The sequence below is a fragment of the Nicotiana tabacum genome, chromosome 4 (genome assembly GCF_000715075.1).
Source record: "Nicotiana tabacum cultivar K326 chromosome 4, ASM71507v2, whole genome shotgun sequence".
Taxonomy (NCBI): Eukaryota; Viridiplantae; Streptophyta; class Magnoliopsida; order Solanales; family Solanaceae; genus Nicotiana; species Nicotiana tabacum.
In genome coordinates, this window is record NC_134083.1 from 28,320,203 (window position 1) to 28,337,329 (window position 17,127).

At 38.6% G+C, this 17,127-nt stretch overlaps 1 protein-coding gene and 1 long non-coding RNA gene across 3 annotated transcripts; one reads left to right on the forward strand and one right to left on the reverse strand.

Moving 5' to 3' along the window:
* Positions 1-663: 663 nt before the first annotated feature.
* On the forward strand, positions 664-16,824 carry LOC107808719 (UDP-glycosyltransferase 89B2-like). Of its 2 annotated transcripts, XM_075251616.1 has the most exons (3): positions 664-2,342; positions 15,543-15,610; positions 16,533-16,824. In XM_075251616.1, exons 1-2 carry the CDS (start codon positions 1,165-1,167, stop codon positions 15,607-15,609), a joined length of 1,245 nt encoding a protein of 414 aa, XP_075107717.1. In that variant the 5' UTR covers positions 664-1,164; the 3' UTR covers position 15,610; positions 16,533-16,824. The 2 variants fall into 2 exon arrangements, with proteins under 2 accessions (XP_075107717.1, XP_075107718.1); XM_075251617.1 differs by lacking the exon at positions 15,543-15,610 and having other exon boundaries at positions 667-2,342.
* On the reverse strand, positions 10,578-12,784 carry LOC107821258 (uncharacterized). The gene is made up of 2 exons (XR_001656097.2): positions 12,437-12,784; positions 10,578-11,926 (listed from the first exon to the last, which is right to left on the reverse strand). It is a non-coding gene; the product is annotated as an uncharacterized LOC107821258 (long non-coding RNA).
* Positions 16,825-17,127: the final 303 nt, after the last annotated feature.

Consider the following 17,127-nt stretch of genomic DNA (forward strand, 5'->3'; position numbering starts at 1 on the left):
GATTGGCGATGTAATAATATAAAAAATAATCAAATACTTATGCATCAAATTTCTATATGCTAGGGTATTTTTTTTATAGACTAGTTATTGTTATCTACGTTATCATTCCTTTAAAAACTGAAATTGCTTAGCTGGATCGTTGTCTTATGAATAATATAGTAAAAACTTCACATAAATTTCAAAGTGATTTCAAACCGTAACTATTTTCAGTCAATCTGAAACTTACGAAGGATAATTTTGAGTTACAGACGCAATCCTATCGTTGTTCAAATTTAAGACTGTTGGTTCCAAAATTGTAAATTCCGTAACAATAACTCCTCAAAAGTACAAAACAAAAAAGACACGTTGGACTGATACAAAAAAGTGAAGAAACATTGCACACTTAACCTTGATACCAAATAATATAGTCATGGAAAAATATAGTAGTATATGTAATCTTCTCAGTTTTAGCATATGGCTATTGAATGGTGAGAATCTTTTTATGGAATGTGATCAGTAACTTTTTCATTTTAAACAATAATATCATTTTTTTCCTTATTAGAGAAAAAGATTATTGCAAAAGATTCACTTTCCTTTCATCGTTCAAATTTTAGACAGTAGGTTCATATTTGTAAAATTCCATAATACTCCCTTCAATTGCACACTTAACTTTGATACCAAATATAGACATGGAAAATATATATATAATCTCTTTAGTATTTAGAATATAGCTTGGAATGGTGAGAATCTTTTATGATATGCAATTAGTAAAAAATTCGAGACTTTGTTTCCCCTAGAAATTGTATATAAAAAAGCACAAAGAATCTCAAAAAAGAATCTCAAAAGACCATACATTTGTTCTTGTCCTTGAAAGTTGAACCACTTTCCCCTTTCTTCTTCTTCTTCTTCTTCTTCTTCTTCTTCTTCTTCTTCTTCTTCTTCTTCTTCTTCTTCTTCTTCTTCTTCTTCTTCTTCTTCTTCTTCTTCTTTAGAATTGACTCAAGGGCTTCCATTCGTGATATAGCTATTACTATTTTGGTCACACCCAAAAATCTTCCTATTTTAAACCCACTTCTCTCTAGGCACCCATCAATTAATACTCTTATTTTGCCTTTCCCTTCACACCCTTCAATTCCCGACGGCGTTGAGAACGTCAAGGATCTTCCCGCCGATGGGTTCCGTTCTATGATGTATACTCTTGGTAAACTTCAAGATCCCATCTTGGACTGGTTCAACAACCACCCTTCGCCGCCGTCGGCCATAATTTCCGATATGTTTTTGGGGTTCACTCACGAAATTGCTACCCAGCTCGGTATTCGCCGGTACGTGTTCTCCACCTCCGGCGCGTTGGCTTTATCAGTTGTTTATTCACTGTGGAGTGAAATGCCCCAAAGGAAAAATACCAACGATGAGGACGAGATTTTTGAACTCCCTAATATTCCGAATTGCCCAAAATTCCCTTGGTGGCAGTTATCTCCTATTTTTCGCAGCTATGTTAAAGGAGACCCAAATTCAGAATTCATTAGAGAAAGTTATCTTGCTGATATAGCGAGTCACGGACTCGTTGTCAACACGTTCACGGAGTTGGAAAGTGAGTATTTAGATCATCTGATGAAAGATTTGGGCCACGACAGGGTTTGGGCTGTGGGTCCAGTACTGCCTCCAGGCGAGGAAAATGATACCAATAATTCTGGTTCATCCAACAGAGGTGGTTCGAGCTCTGCTTTGGCTAGTGAAATATTAGCATGGCTCGACACGTGTGAAGATAACTCGGTTGTGTACGTTTGTTTTGGTAGTCAAGCTGTGTTAACAAACAAGCAAATGGAGGAGTTGGCAATTGCGTTGGAGAAAAGTGGTGTCAAGTTCATTTGGTCAGCTAAAAGGGCCACAAAAGGACACGTGTCGAACAATTACGGCGTGATTCCATCTTGGTTTGAGGAAAAAGTGGCTGGAAGGGGTTTGGTGATAAGAGATTGGGCCCCTCAAGTTTTGATCCTAAGGCACCGAGTCCTGGCTGCGTTCTTGACTCATAGCGGTTGGAACTCGACGCTCGAAGGCTTAGTTGCGGGTGTACCAATGTTAACGTGGCCAATGGGTGCTGACCAATTTGCAAATGCGAACCTTTTAGTGGACGAGCATAAGGTAGCAACTAGAGCTTGTGAAGGTGCAAAAACGATACCGAATTCGGATGAGTTGGCTAAGTTATTAGCAGAAGCTGTGCAAGGGAAAGGAGTTGAGCGAAGGGCACGAGCGTCGGAGCTGCGAAAAGCTGCATTGAATGGGATTAAAGAAGGTGGGAACTCATTTAAGGATTTGGAAACGTTCGTAAAGCATTTAAGGGAGGAGGCTACAAAAATCAAAAGGTAAAACAAACTTTTCGGTCTTGTCATGTCGATAGGCAAATAAAAATCCAAAAAGTTTGGTGCTTCACAACCCCACCATTTGAATCATCTTTAACCATGCCAATATGTAAGCATAGATTATCGATTAGATAAATTATAATGATATAGAGCCTATTTGACATAGATAAATATAAGTGTTGGAAAGTGTGTCTAAATGTTGAAATAAGTTGTTATGTATTGACTTCTTTGCATAAGTAGTTATTTATTGAATGGAAGTATTGAGCAGGCGTTTGGACATAAGAATTATAATATTTGGAAAAATGGTGGAAAATTTTTTAAAGTGAAAATGGTATTTGAAATTTAGAGTTGTGTTTGGACATAAATTTCAATTTGGGTTGTTTTTGAAGTTTTGTGAGTGATTTGAGTGAAAATTTTGAAAAATAGCTTTTTGCAGTTTTTCAAATTTTTGAAAGTTTTCAAAATGCATCTTCAAATAAAATTGAAAATTTTATGAACAAACGCTGATTTTAAAAAAAAGTAATTTTTTTTTAAAAAAATCTTCCATTAAATTTTATGTCCAAACGGGCTCTAAATCTAATGTACTTAATAAGCAGTCAAAAAATTTCTTTAAACGACTAAATTGCTTATAAAGCTATTTACAAAAAATAAATAAATAATTAAATAAAAGATAGATGGACAAACGTTGAAAATGGAATGATAAAAAAATATAGGAGTGTTATTTTGGACATAAAATAATAAAAACATTGATCAAACTAACAATTCTTATAAGCTGTTAAACTTTTTATTTATTAGCATTTTATATTTTTCAAATCCCTATAGAAGTCCAAAAGTTATCGTTAAGTTGCCCAAACTACCCTCATAGTGAATAGTGATCAACTTTACCTATTTTTCCTTGGTTATATCATTATCTCGGGTACTAGAAATATTTGGTCCCCTTATTACTTTCCATTAGAGTTGTGCATCTTCAATGACATACGTCTTACTTTCATATTACTATTTACTAGTATAATTTACTCTTCATCGTTGTCTTTTATTTTGAATGACGGGGATGGTCAAGGAAAAATTATTTATTTAATGAGTTAGAAAAATCATTGCAAAGTTAGTATAACATCTTGGCGGTGGTCGGAGAGTTGGTAGAGGCTGATCATAGACTGCTTACTTTATTGGGGATCTAGCAGAATAATCTTATTAGCTGACCTGATATTTCCGGGGTTTAAATTATAAATAAGACAGAATAATTTTAACCGGTTGTACTAAGTTATTTATTTTATGTTGTATGTTGTTAAATTTGGCTTACTATTGACAGTTACTTGTTGTAATACATCACCTTAACCTAATGATGTATAATTGAAAAATATACATACACTGAGTTGCATTGGAATTAACTCGATGTGTGTACTAATTCAAGTTGTCTCTCAAGGTGTTAAATTGAGAGTAGTAATTATTATCTATAGAAAATAGAAGGCGGGGAAGGACATCTGAAGAGAAATGTCAATGCTTTCAGCAATTAATTTTACATGCACACTTCACACGAAGTTCACAATAATGTAAGTACTACATACTAACCAATAAAAATGAAGTCTTAAAAGCAATTAATTCCGTCCAAAGTAAGCTAGTATAGCTTCTGACAGTTAAGTTAGAAGGCCGCAATTTTGGGAGGATACGAAGAAAGCTAGAGTCTATCTCATTATTGGATTTGATGAATTTCTCATACCTTGAGCGGACAAGCTAATGAGATCAGAATGAGTTAATAAGGTGGTAAGTTACCAATTCGATGAGGTCATGGGTAAACCATCTGCTAAATTTGTTACTGAGGAACTGATGATGAAGAATGACTTGGTAAAATTGGCATGAACAAGTTTTGACCTTATCTTTTCTGTTATTTTATTAATTCTAACACCTCTTCACCACCTATACCCTATGCCCATTTACAATTTGAATAGAAGAAAATGGCTTTGTAAAAATTTATGATGTGTTACTTTCAGTTCTATTATGTATACAAAGGAAAAATAAAAAAAAAATTACAAAAATAATTATAAACAACAACAACAATAACCCAGTAAAATCTCACTAATGGGGTTTGGAGAGGGTAGTGTGTATGCAGACCTTACTCCTACCCCCAAAGGAGTAGAGAGGTTGTTTCCGAAAGACTCTTGGCTCAAGAAAACAAAAAGACAAAAGGACAAAAAGAGACAATATTAGTATCACCACAGCAATCATAGAAAAAATAGAAACACCATGAAATGCAGAAGAAAGATGCAAAGCAAAAGCGATAGCTAGTAAATAGGGCATGTACTGAAAAGTGAAGTAGTAAAACACAATATTGTCACTAGCTATCTTAGACAAAAACCCTACCTGGCTAGTCCCACAATGGTACGAAGTAAGTCAAGACTCAACTACATCCTAACCTACAACTTTAATACTCGACCTCCACATCTTACTATCAAGTGTCATGTCCTCGAAAATCTAGAGCCTCGCCATATCCTGTCTGATCACCTCTCCCTAATACTTCTTAGGCCGCCCTCTACCTCTTCTCGTGCTCTCCACAACTAGCCGCTCACACCTCCGTACCGGAGCATCTAGGCTTCTCCTTTGAACATGTCTGAACCATCTAAGCCTCGCTTCCCGCATCTTGTCATCAATGGGAGCCACATGCACCTTCTCCCGAATAATATCATTCATAATCTTATCTATCCTAGTGTGTCCCCACATCCACCGCAACATCCTTATTTCTGCTACTTTTATCTTCTGGATATGTGAGTTCTTAACGGGCTAATACTCAGCCCCATACATTATGGCAGGTCTAACCACCGCTTTATAGAACTTACCTTTGAGTATTGGTGGCACTTTCTTGTCACACAGGACTCCAGATGCTAACCTCCACTTCATCCATCCTACCCCAATACGGTGTGTGACATCCTCGTCGATCTCCCCTCCCCCTGGATAACCGAACCAAGGTACTTGAAGCTGCCTCTACTCGGGATGACCTGCGAATCAAGCCTCACATCCACGCCCACTTCCCCCGGCTCAGCGCTGAACTTACACTCCAGGTATTCCGTCTTTGTCCTGCTCAGCTTGAAACCTTTAGATTCAAGAGCATGTCTTCAAACCTCCAGCCTCTCGTTAACACCGGCTCGCGAACTCATCAATCAGAACTATGTCATCGGCGAATAGTATGCACCATGGCACCTCCCCTGAATATGGTGTGTTAACGAGTCGATCACCAGGGCGAATAAGAATGGACTGAGCGCAGAACCTTGGTGTAACCCCATTACAACCGGAAATGCTCAGAGTCGCCTCCTACTGTCCTAACTCGAGTCTTATCCCCATCATACATGTCCTTAATCGCCATAATGTAGGGAATCGACACACCTTTTGCCTCCAGGCATCTCCAGAGAACTTCTCTAGGAACCTTGTCATATGCTTTAATCCTTTTTCCTCTCTTTGTACAGTTCCACCAACCTCCTAACAAGGTGTATAGCTTCTGTAGTCGAACGACCCGGCATGAACTCGAACTGGTTGTCGGATACAGACACTGTCATCCTCACCCTCGCTTCAACCACCCTCTCCCACACTTTCATGGTATGACTCAGTAATTTGATACCCCTATAATTGTTACAATTATGGATATCACCTTTGTTCTTATACAATGGGACCACCGTACTCCACCTACACTCATCCGGCATCTTTTTCGCCTTATAAATAATATTAAACAACCTAGTTAACCACTCCAAACCTGCTCTCCCCACACACTTCTAAAATTTCACCGGAATCTCGTCTGGCCCGGTCGCTCTGCCCCTACTCATCTTACGCATATTCCCACGACCTTTTCAACCTCGATACGCCTGCAGTACCTAAAGTCACGGTGACTCTCGGAATACTCCAATTCGCCTAGCACAATATCCCGATCCCCTTCTTCATTCAGAAGTTTATGAAAGTAAGTCTGCCATCTCCTCTTAATATCGGCATCTTCCATCAATACTCTACCATCTTCATCCTTGATGCATCTCACTTGGTCCAAATCCCGAGCCTTCCTCTCTCTCAACTTGGCCAGCAGGAATAACTTCTTCTCCCCGCCTTTTTTACCCAGTTTCTCGTACATACGACCATAAGCCGCAGTCTTAGCCTCCGTGACCGCCAGCTTAGCCTCCTTCCTAGCTGTCTTATACCTCTCCATGCACGCTCGCCTCTCCTCCTCATCTATGCTCCCCACTAACTTTAGGTACGCCGCCTTCTTCGCTTCCACTTTACCTTGGACCACTTCATTCCACCACCAGTCTCCTTTGTGCCCACTAGAGACGCCCGCCGAGACTCCTAACACCTCTCTCGCAGCCTCCCTAATACAGTCTGTTGTCGCTGACCACATAGTGCTCGTGTCACTACTGCTCCTCCAAGCTCCCATAGCCGACAACCGCCCCTCCAACTCTTGGGCTTTATCCTTAGTTAAGCTCCCCACCTGATTCTCGGTCTTCCTCGAGTAGACATTTTCTTCCTCTTTAACATAATACCAACGTCCATCACCAAGAGCCTATGCTGCGTCACGAGTATCTCACCCGGAATCACCTTGCAATCCTTGCACAGTCCTCTGTCACCCCTCCTGAGGAGGAGATAGTCAATTTGAGTCTTCGCCACCGCATTTTGAAAAGTAATCAAATGCCCCTCCCTCTTCGGAAAGCTAGAGTTCGCAATCACCAACCCAAAAGCCTTAGCGAAGTCCAACAGCGATGTACCTCATCCGTTCCACTCCCCAAAATCGAAGCCTCTATGCACCTTGCCATAACCACCTGCAGTCGACCCAATATGCCCATTGAAATCCCCTCATATGAATAGCTTCTCAGTAGGCGGAACCTGGCACACAATCTCATCTAACCCCTCCCAGAAGCGCCGTTTAACCTCCTCATCTAGGCCCACATGCGGCGCATAGGCGCTATCGACGTTTAAGGTGCACTCTCCAACCACCAACTTAACAACCATCAATCTATCATTCACTCGTCTAACCTCGACCATAGACTCTCTAAGTTCCCTATCCACCAAGATGCCCACTCCATTCTTACCTTTCTGGACTCCTGAGTACCAAAGTTTATACCCGTCTGCGTCCTTCGCCCTCGACCCTACCCACCTAGTCTCCTGGACACACGCTATATTGACCCTCCTCTCTGGAGGATCTTCGCCAACTCTATAGACTTACCCGTCAATGTACCTATGTTCCATGGCCCAATTCTCAACCTACAGACACCCTTGTTCCCTTTACCTTCATTGCCTCCCGCCCCACCCCCTAACCCCTGCCCTACCTCTCACCCCACCCCCCGTTACCCCCCGAGGACATGACCTCACTCGACCATCCCAGACCACAGCCACTATACCTACGGCAGAGTAAGGGGAGTCACTATCACACACTAGGCAACAGACCAAACCAGAAGAAGACAAGTTGTAACTACACGCACACTAATACGGTGAATCAACTAATACGAACTAAGATGACATCAATTTAACTAACACAACAAAGGGAAACAGGAAAACGGGAGGTACCAACTCACGCGAGTCCAATATTAACAAATAGCAAATTCTAAGCAAGAACAATATAACCTGAAGTCACAATGAGTGCCGAGAAAGGTGTTGTCCACAGAAGCTATGTTTTGGAAGTTCCCGCCCGCTTCGCCCGAGGCTCGCTAGAAAATTATCTCAGCCTCCGCCACCGCCAGGCTAGGTCAGTGCACCAGAAAATAGGGGGCGGGGTGAAAAAGACGAGGTATAGGGGAGAGAAACAAGGGAGAAGAAGAAAAGGGAAATATAAAAGGGGGGGAGGGCAGATCTGGAAAGCAAAAGGAGGGGAGAAGAAGACAAGAAAGAAAGGGAAGTAACGGGGAAGAAGAAGAAGAAAGCATGAGAGAGAAATAGAGGAAAAGAAGACAGGGGATGGGGTGGGGTGGGGTGGGGTGGGGGTCTTACCTGGTCCGGTAGTCGCCGTAGGTTCGGTGATAGGGATGATGGAGCGATCGGAGAAAGACGTTAGAGAGAGACGTTAAAGTTGGAAAGTCGAATGGTTTGAAAAAAATAATTATAAAACTAAATATAAATATGTGTAAAAGATTACAAAGCTATTTGTCTTTCCCCACTTTTACATACCGCACAAGGATTATCAATTCTTGGCCCTTTTAGTAGCCAGTGTTTGGGCTGCCTCACTTCTTAGACAAAAGCCTATTAGTGTAGTACTTTTATTTTTACAAAAATATTATCCGGGCCCAATTGTATAGTATCCGGCCTAGTCCAAAGGTGTAAACAACTACTCCCTCCGTTTCAATTGTAAAAATTACACGGGGCGCCCTATTTGGTCGCCCCCATTTAACTTATACCCACTTTTTAAATAATTCCAGGCCTCTTTCTCCTCCTTCTCTTTCTTCGTTTTCTTCTTCTCCTCCTCCTCCTACTCCTACTCCTCCTTCTCCCCCTTCTTCTTCTTCTTCTTCTTCTTCGGGTGATAATGATTTTATATGGTGGTTGTGAACATATTTTAATGTAGTTTATAATTTTTTACAATGGTGAGCTATTATGACGCTTTATTTTTTACTATTGCTTAGGGTTTCTTCTTCTTCATTTTCTTAATTGCAAAATGGGTTCATTAGATTTATTGTTATTTTAACAAATTGATGATTGGAGTTTGTTCGTGATGATATTTGGAGGTTATGTTTCAAATTTGAGCTCATTTGGAGTAGATTTAGGTATTAAATCGTATATTGAATTTTTATAATTCGAAGAACAAATTTCTATTTCTAGGCAATTTGCACTTCAGGCCTATTTGGCCTTAAGTGCATAAAAACGTTGGTTGCACTACAGACCTTTTGGCCTTAAGTGCATCTGAAGTGCAATTTTTCACTTTAGACTTATTGGCCTTAAGTGTAGCAAAACGTTTGTGGCACTTCAGACCTTTTGCCCTTAAGTGTATCTGAAGTACAATTTTTCACTTCAAACTTATTGGCCTTAAGTGTAGCAAAACGTTTGTTGCACTTCAGACCTTTTGGCCTTAAGTGCATCTGAAGTGCAATTTTTCACTTCAGACTTATTGGCCTTAAGTGCATGAAACCATTGGTTACACTTCACACCTATTTGGCCTTAAGTGCATGTGAAGTGCAAATTTTCACTTCAAACTTATTGGCCTTAAGTGAATGAAAATATTTGTTGCACTTTAGACTTTTTGCTCTTAAGTGCATCTGAAGTGCAATTTTTCACTTCATACTTATTGGCCTTAAGTGCATCTGAAGTGCAATTTTTCACTTCAAACTTATTAGCCTTAAGTGCATGAAACCATTGGTTACACTTCAGGCCTATTTGGCCTTAAGTGAATTTGAAATGCAATTTTTTTATTTTAGACTAATTTTTTTTAACTTCAGACCCGATAAGTCTGAAGTTGATTGTAAAGTGGGTACGTTTGCAAACATTTTTGCAAAGTGGGTATAGGTTCAATTGTGACCCCAAAATCGGGTATAGATGCAAAATTCCCGTATCAATTTATGTGAAATTATTTTTTTATTAGTCTGTGCCAAAAAGAATGATCACATTCCTAATAAGGAAACTTTCCAATTTTCGGATTACAGTAATGCCCTTACCATCTTCTCTTTTGAAGCACTAACTCTAAAAGTAAGTAACTTTTGCATTTTTTGTTATGCTGAATAGTCAACATTTTTATACTTACAATTTCAAACCTCTTCCATGTCGGATTTGGCTTTTCTCTCAATCTTTCTTTTCTAACTTTTTCCTTATTCTTTTTTTTATCCTCACATTGCTTTTTCTCTTATTCTTCTTTGTTGACTTTTTCCCTTTTTTTTCTTTCTTATCCTCACATTTTTTGTTGCGATACCCATTTATTTTTATCCGAATTTGGTTAATTGCAAGCCATTTGTAATTTTTTTTAATTACTCCATTACACCAAAGTCATTAGATAACTAACGGCAAACACTCGCATATGATCCAAATCGTATAGCGGTGAACAACACCAATAAACTTTCAGAAATAGACGATTGCTTTAAAATTTGTTGTAGTCTTCAATTATAGAGGTCAAAATACAATCTTATTCCCAACAAAATGATTTTAATATTTCAAGACAAAATAAGCAACCCTAATGGGATTTTAATTTCTTTATCACAAGTCCTCTAGCTCAAGTGTTCCAATATGTCATAAAATTCCTTATAAATGCATGAGTCTTGACCATTTGGGGATTACAGAATTCCCACAAACATAAACTTATAAATGCACTAGACTTCCCACAAACATAAACTTAACATTTGCAGCTTCTCAAAAAAGCACGAGACTTTACAAGGAGAGAAACTATACAAAACCTACATATCAAACGTTCTGAGCTTCTTTAAATACATAGCCTTTACAAGAGAGGATTCCATAGAAACTACAGACTTGATGTTCATAACTTCTTTAAATACACAAGTCTATGCAAAAAGAGAGGTTATACAAAAACTACATGATGGTTAAGTTTACAAAATATCACATTTGAAGTAGAGCTACAGCTTCATTGACTACGCCAACGTCACAACGAACTTGAATAGGAAGATTTCCTTCTCGTTCTAATCTATCCCTTTTCATATCTTTCAGCACCTCAGCCATGCAAGACTGTAGAGTGAGAAACACATATTTGAGTTGGTGAACTTCCATCTCATTAAAAGATTTTTCAACTGCATTTATTAAGTCATCAATAGTTGAAGGAGTCATTTGTTACTGAAGTGATTGAATAGCTCTGAAGAATCCAAGGTTTAAAACATTTAGATCTGGACTATTAGGAGGTTGAAAGCATAACCTAATATCAAAACCATCCTGTTTGGCAGCTTCATTAAATTCTACGTCGTTGACGCTAAGATGCGGTCTTGCGTTATCTTGTTGGATAAAAATAGGAGCATTTGCATGTGGAAGTGGCCATTTTGATCGAATCGCTGGGAGAACCTTTTTAATTAAACAACTCCTAGTGACATCTTTAGTGACAGATAAAATAGGCTTTGTTTCCAAAGTTCCAGCCACTCGAATTTTGCTACTCCTTTTAGCTGGTTCCTTGACAACAAAAGGAAAGATTCATATTTTCCCTGAAAACAACTCTACTCCATCTTCATCAAACCTAGGGCGTGATACAACGTCCATAAACATAACTTTCATTATAAAATTCTATCACGGCCATAAACATAACTTTCATTATAAAATTCTTACTTTGGCAAAACCTATAAGGGTTTGGTTCTTGTTCTTCGGGGAGAAGATAATACCTTTCCCTTTTTTTTGGCTAGAAAGAACCATTTTTCATCAATATGGACATAGTTAAACATGTCTAAAAATATAGGATTCGAATGAAGTGTACTTGATTCAATCATTGACAAACAGAATTCAAGCCTTGCTTTTTTTTTGTTCTCTGTCAAATGTGGTTTTATGGCATTGGTGTATGCCCTTATATCTCCTTCTTTGAAGCGCCGAAACATAGTTGATGCTGACATATCCACAGCACAAGCCAAAGATCCAATATTTGTTCGACGACCAAAGAGGCACCTCCTTGACCATATCATTGTCGATTTCAAATCGTTTCCTACCAACTCTACCTGCAAGATTTGTAGATACATCTAACTGAGTACCATTATGAACACATTATTTTGTTTGTACCCAAATTCGTTGTACAATGCTTTTTGAAGCATGAAACAGAACATTAGCTCGTTTTAAAGACCCGTAATTAATAGACCCACTTTTGCTTTCCTTTAAAAGGAATTCCGCAATAGCTTGACGTTCCTCAATATTTAGTCGTTTCTTACTCCTAATTGAATCTGATTGACTCATCTATTTACATTAACTACAAACATAAAAGGTACAGAAAAACAGTGAAAGCAGAAAGAATATTCAACATCTCTGTACAAATACAAAAGCTCTTCACAAATTTAAAATTTAGTGTTGCCGCAAATAGAAGAGAGAAATATTTACCGCTCAACTATTACTAATTCAGAGATAGCGCCAAATTTCATTAAGTAAATATTTTGAAAAGAAAAACCTTCAGATCTCATTACAAACTTAGTAATATAGGAATAAAATAAATTTCAAATGAAGTTAGTTTAATATACCTGGGTTATTGAGAAATCCATAGGAAATGTTCTCAACAACTTGAATCTTGGTTCCTAGAGAGAGAATTCAACGAAGACTTTCTATTCAATTGGGTCTCCAATTTCTTTAATTATTGATATAGTATATGGTTGATAAGCATTAGTAATTGAAAGGAAATTGGGAGATTTGGACACGGTAATTGACAGGTTGTCATATGCAGTGAGGAGATGGACTTGTCAGATTTGTTTGACTTTCTATTCTTTAGAAGGTGGGTTGCTCTGATGGTAAGCACCCTCCATTTCCAACCAAGAGGTTGTGAGTTCGAGTCACCCCAAGAGCAAGGTGGAGAGTTCTTGGAGGGAAGGATGCCGAGGGTCTATTGAAAACAGCCTTTCTACCCTAGGGTAGGGGTAAGGTCTGCGTACACACTACCCTCCCCAAATCCCACTAGTGGGATTATACTGGGTTGTTGTTGTTTGTTGTTGTCTATTCTTTAGAAGAGCTTTTCGTTGAATATTAATCAGTGGGCCCTTAAGGGTATTATTGTAACTTGCTACATTTTTAGCTTACATGGCAAAAGTCTTCCCTCATTTATTAAACTCTGTGCCCGTCAAATTGGTTCATATAAATTGAAACTCATGGAGTATAATAGATATATACACTTTAGAATTTTCTAGAAAGGAAAATATTATGAAATAATAAGAAAAAAATCTCTCTTTTCCCTCTCGATTTAGGGTTTCTTTGCTTTAATTTCTCTCAATTGACTCTAATAATGGAGTCTAACATGGTATCAGAGCTTTGCAATCGATCCGTCTTGCTCAGAGCTTTCGTTCGATGGTAACCGTCGAGTTTGATTTAGTGGTTTTGATTCGGAACGGAGATGTTCAGTCGGTACGATTTGGGGACTTCTTCGAGGTTTTCTTTTGTTTCTGCTCTTAGAAGACCTTAGCTTCTTCAGGTGTAAGAAGGAGGGTAAAAACTCTGTCTTTCATCTGCATAGCAACATCTAAGTGTGATTTGGGTTTCTTATGTTCACTCTCGTGTGTGATGTAGTGATATCTGTATTATATTGTTCATCTGCGACTTGTTACTTTGCAAAATTGTTATTACATTTGAATATGGGGAGTCTTTCGTATATTACTGATGGATTTGTTGAGTTCACTTTGGACTCATCTCACCCTTTCTATGTGCATCCATTTGATAGCCCTGGTAGTCAATTGGTTGTTATCCCTTTCAATAGGACTGGCTTTGTTCACTGACGTAGTAGAATACTCACTTTATTGTCTGCTAAAAACAAACTAGGGTTAGATACTGGTAAAGTTTCATAACCTCCACCTAATTTTCCCTATTACCCTTTCTGGGAGCAATGTAATGATATGGTAAACGCTTGGATTACCAATTCATTAACTAGAGAGATAGCAGTGAGTGTTATGTGTCTCAACATTGCTAGGAAAATGTGGAGTGATATAAATGAAAGATTTGGGCAATCTAATGGATCCAAATACATTCAAATCCAAAGGGAAATCAGTTCTACCTCACAAGGGTCTTTTGATATTGCCACCTATTTGACTAGAATAAGGGCCCTCTATGATGAATTGGATTTTGCCTATGTTGGTCCTACATGTTCTAGTAGGGCATTACCCAAGTTTATTGAAGATCAATACCTCTTTCAATTCCTAAGTGGATTAAATGAGTCATACTCCACTGTGAAGAATAGTATCATGCTCATGTCTACACTCCCATCTGTTAATAAACCAAATTCTCTGCTCCAATATGATAAGAGTCAAAAGTAGAATCAGCCTCAAACCTTGGGTTTTTCTGTTAATTTAGCATCATTCTCTGCTACTCTATCTAATTCCAACCATCCAGTCAATCACCAACAAAATGCAAGATCTTTTAATCTAATGATCAACTTTATGTAACGACCCGGCCGGTCGTTTTGACTATTGCAATCTCGTTCCCCCATTTACTGCTCAAATTGTGAATTACAGTTGTTATTTGGCTTGCCGGGGTAATTGGTTTGGGTTCGGTGAGGTTTTGAAATGATTTGGAGCGCTTAGTTCCAAGGTTTAGAATTTAAGTTGAAAAGATTGACCGGATGTTAACTTATGTGTAACGACCCCGGAGAAATTTTGCTAAGAAAATTAAATTTTGGTGGTGCCGATGTAGATCAATTAGTACAAAGATTATAGGGCTCAGACTTTTTGGTTTGAACAATGCACCGATGTGTAAAGAAATTTTTTTTCGGAAATTGGTCATTTCTGCGACCAATATGCAGTCGCAGAATCACTCTGCGGACCGCATAATGGTCGCAAAGTGGATCAGGAGAGGGGCAAGATTGAGAAAAATCTGTGAGGCACTATGCGACCGCAGACCTATTTTGCGGTGCATTATGCTACCGTAGAATAAGTATGCGGGACGCATAATGACCGCAGACCGAGTCAGTAACGCCCAGCTTTGGAGGCCAAATTATGCAGCCGGTATGCGGACCGCATACCTGTTATGGGATCGCATAACTGCGTCAGATCTTCCATTCTTTCTAATTTTTGATCCGACCCAACTTCAATTTATAGTCCTTGAAGCTCATTTTTTAGCCAAAAATCTGATATTTTAGAGAGATGTGAGAGCATTTTAGAGAGAAAAAGTGAAAACTTAGTGATTTATCCATCAATTCTTGTTCAAAGTTTGAAGATTTCACAAGGATCTTGCTAGGGCTTCAAAGAGATAAGAATTTCTTTCCCTAATTCTTCAATTTCGGATTTGGAGTAAAGATGATTGATTAATAGTATGATTCTTGGGTATAGAGTATCATATATACATACCAATAAAGTTATGGAAAGATTGTTAAGTTCAAATGGGTAAGGATTGGGTTGAATATGATAGAAATCTTCATAGACTTTAATTGAAGATTTGAGGGTCGAGTTTGTGTCGGATTTTGGTAAAATTTATATGGTTGGACTCGTGGTTGGATGGACGTTTATATTCTATAACTTTTGTCGGGTTCCGAGACGTGGGCCCTACAGGAGATTTTTGAGTTAATTTCGGATTTTATTGGAAAAATTAGTATTTTCTTATGAAATTAATTATAATAATTTGTATTGACTGATTCGAATTAATTGTGGCTAGATACGAGGTTTTCGGAGACCAATTCTCTTGGCAAGGGCTTAGCGGAATAAATAATTACACGGGTTGAGGTAAGTAACAATTATAAATCTGGTCCTGAGGGTATGAAACCCCGGATTTTGGTATCATGTGATTATTTTGGAGGTGGCACACATGATAGGTGACGGGCGTGTGAGCATGCACCGAGGGGATTGTGACTTGGTCCATCCCGGGAAACTGTAAAGTTGAATAATTTATTGTTAGTTATATGATCTCTATGTATTGAAGAAATTTGACTATAAATCATGTTAGAAATCATGCTTAGGCTATATTATAGTACTGTTGAGACCCGTAGAGGTCGCGTACTTGTTGAATTATTTGCTAATTGATGTCTTTTACTCAGTCATGATTTTTTTGCGTATTATACCTCATTCTTTCTGGATATTTGTTGATATACTATGTTATCTTTGTTTGGGCTGATATTTGTGATTTCTGAGAGCCCGAGAGACTTGAGAGGTTGAGGACTGAGTAAGGTCGAGGGCCTGTAAGGATATTATGGCACGTGAGTTGTCCGTGCAGCACGTGAGTTGTCCATGTAGATTATGGCGCTTGGGCTGTAGGAGCCCCTCCGGAGTCTGTACACAGCCCCAGTGAGCGCGGGTACCCATTGAGTGTGAGTGCTAAAGGCTGAGAGCGAAGTGGTTGAGCTGTTGTGATAAGTTGAGTGACTGTTGTCTAAGAGGCTATACTTGCTTTACATTTGTTGTTGCGCTTGGTTGCTATCTATCATTGTTGTATAATCTCTAAAAGAATTTATATCCGGATTACTTGGAATTGAACTATATAAAATTGATTTGACTTAAACTGCTGGATTTGAAAGCATGTCTATTCTCTGTTGGAACTACTGAAAGTGAACTATGACTGTGTAGCTCGTCATTATCTTCAGTTCCTTAGTTATTATTTTTACTTGCTGAGTTGGTTGTACTCATACTATACCATGTACTTCGTGTGCAGATCCAGGTGTTCCTGAACATAGCGGGTATTAATTATTTCGCGCAGTAGACTTTCAGGAGATTTTGAAATAGATGCCGTGTTCCGCAGACCTTATCTTTCCTTCTCTATCTCCTTGTTTACTGTATTTGGTCTCAGACTATTATAGACCGTATTTTCCAAACTTGTACTCACATTAGATGCTCATGTACTCAGTGACACCAGATTTTGGGAGTGGTGTATCAAAAATTGCTAGATCTTTGGTATTGTATTAAACGTTACATTTTGAAATTTAAAGGAAATCGTGGGTTATTGATGTTGTCGGCTTGTCTAGTACTGAGATAGGTGCCAACACGACAGGTTAGGATTTTGGGTCGTAACACTTTAACCCAAAAGGAACTCATCCTCTGTGTCCTGCAAATACTGGAAAACTCCTGGTCACACAGTAGATAAATGTTATAGGCTTCATGGTTTTCCTAGTGACTTCAAATTCACCAGAAACAAGAGATCTGCTTCTTGAGCTCAAGTAGAAGAAGCTACTGTTGATATGGGTCGTGCAATCAAATCTAGTGAATCCATAACCTATGGTTTCACCAAAGAACAATATCAACACCTCATG

Bases quoted from the DNA above. Each gene is read 5' to 3' on its own strand.
- LOC107808719 (XM_075251616.1), top strand. From the start codon at position 1,165: ATGATGTATACTCTTGGTAAACTTCAAGATCCCATCTTGGACTGGTTC. The intron at 2,343-15,542 runs GTAAAACAAACT...AATTGTGGCTAG, and splicing joins GAGGCTACAAAAATCAAAAG to ATACGAGGTTTTCGGAGACC.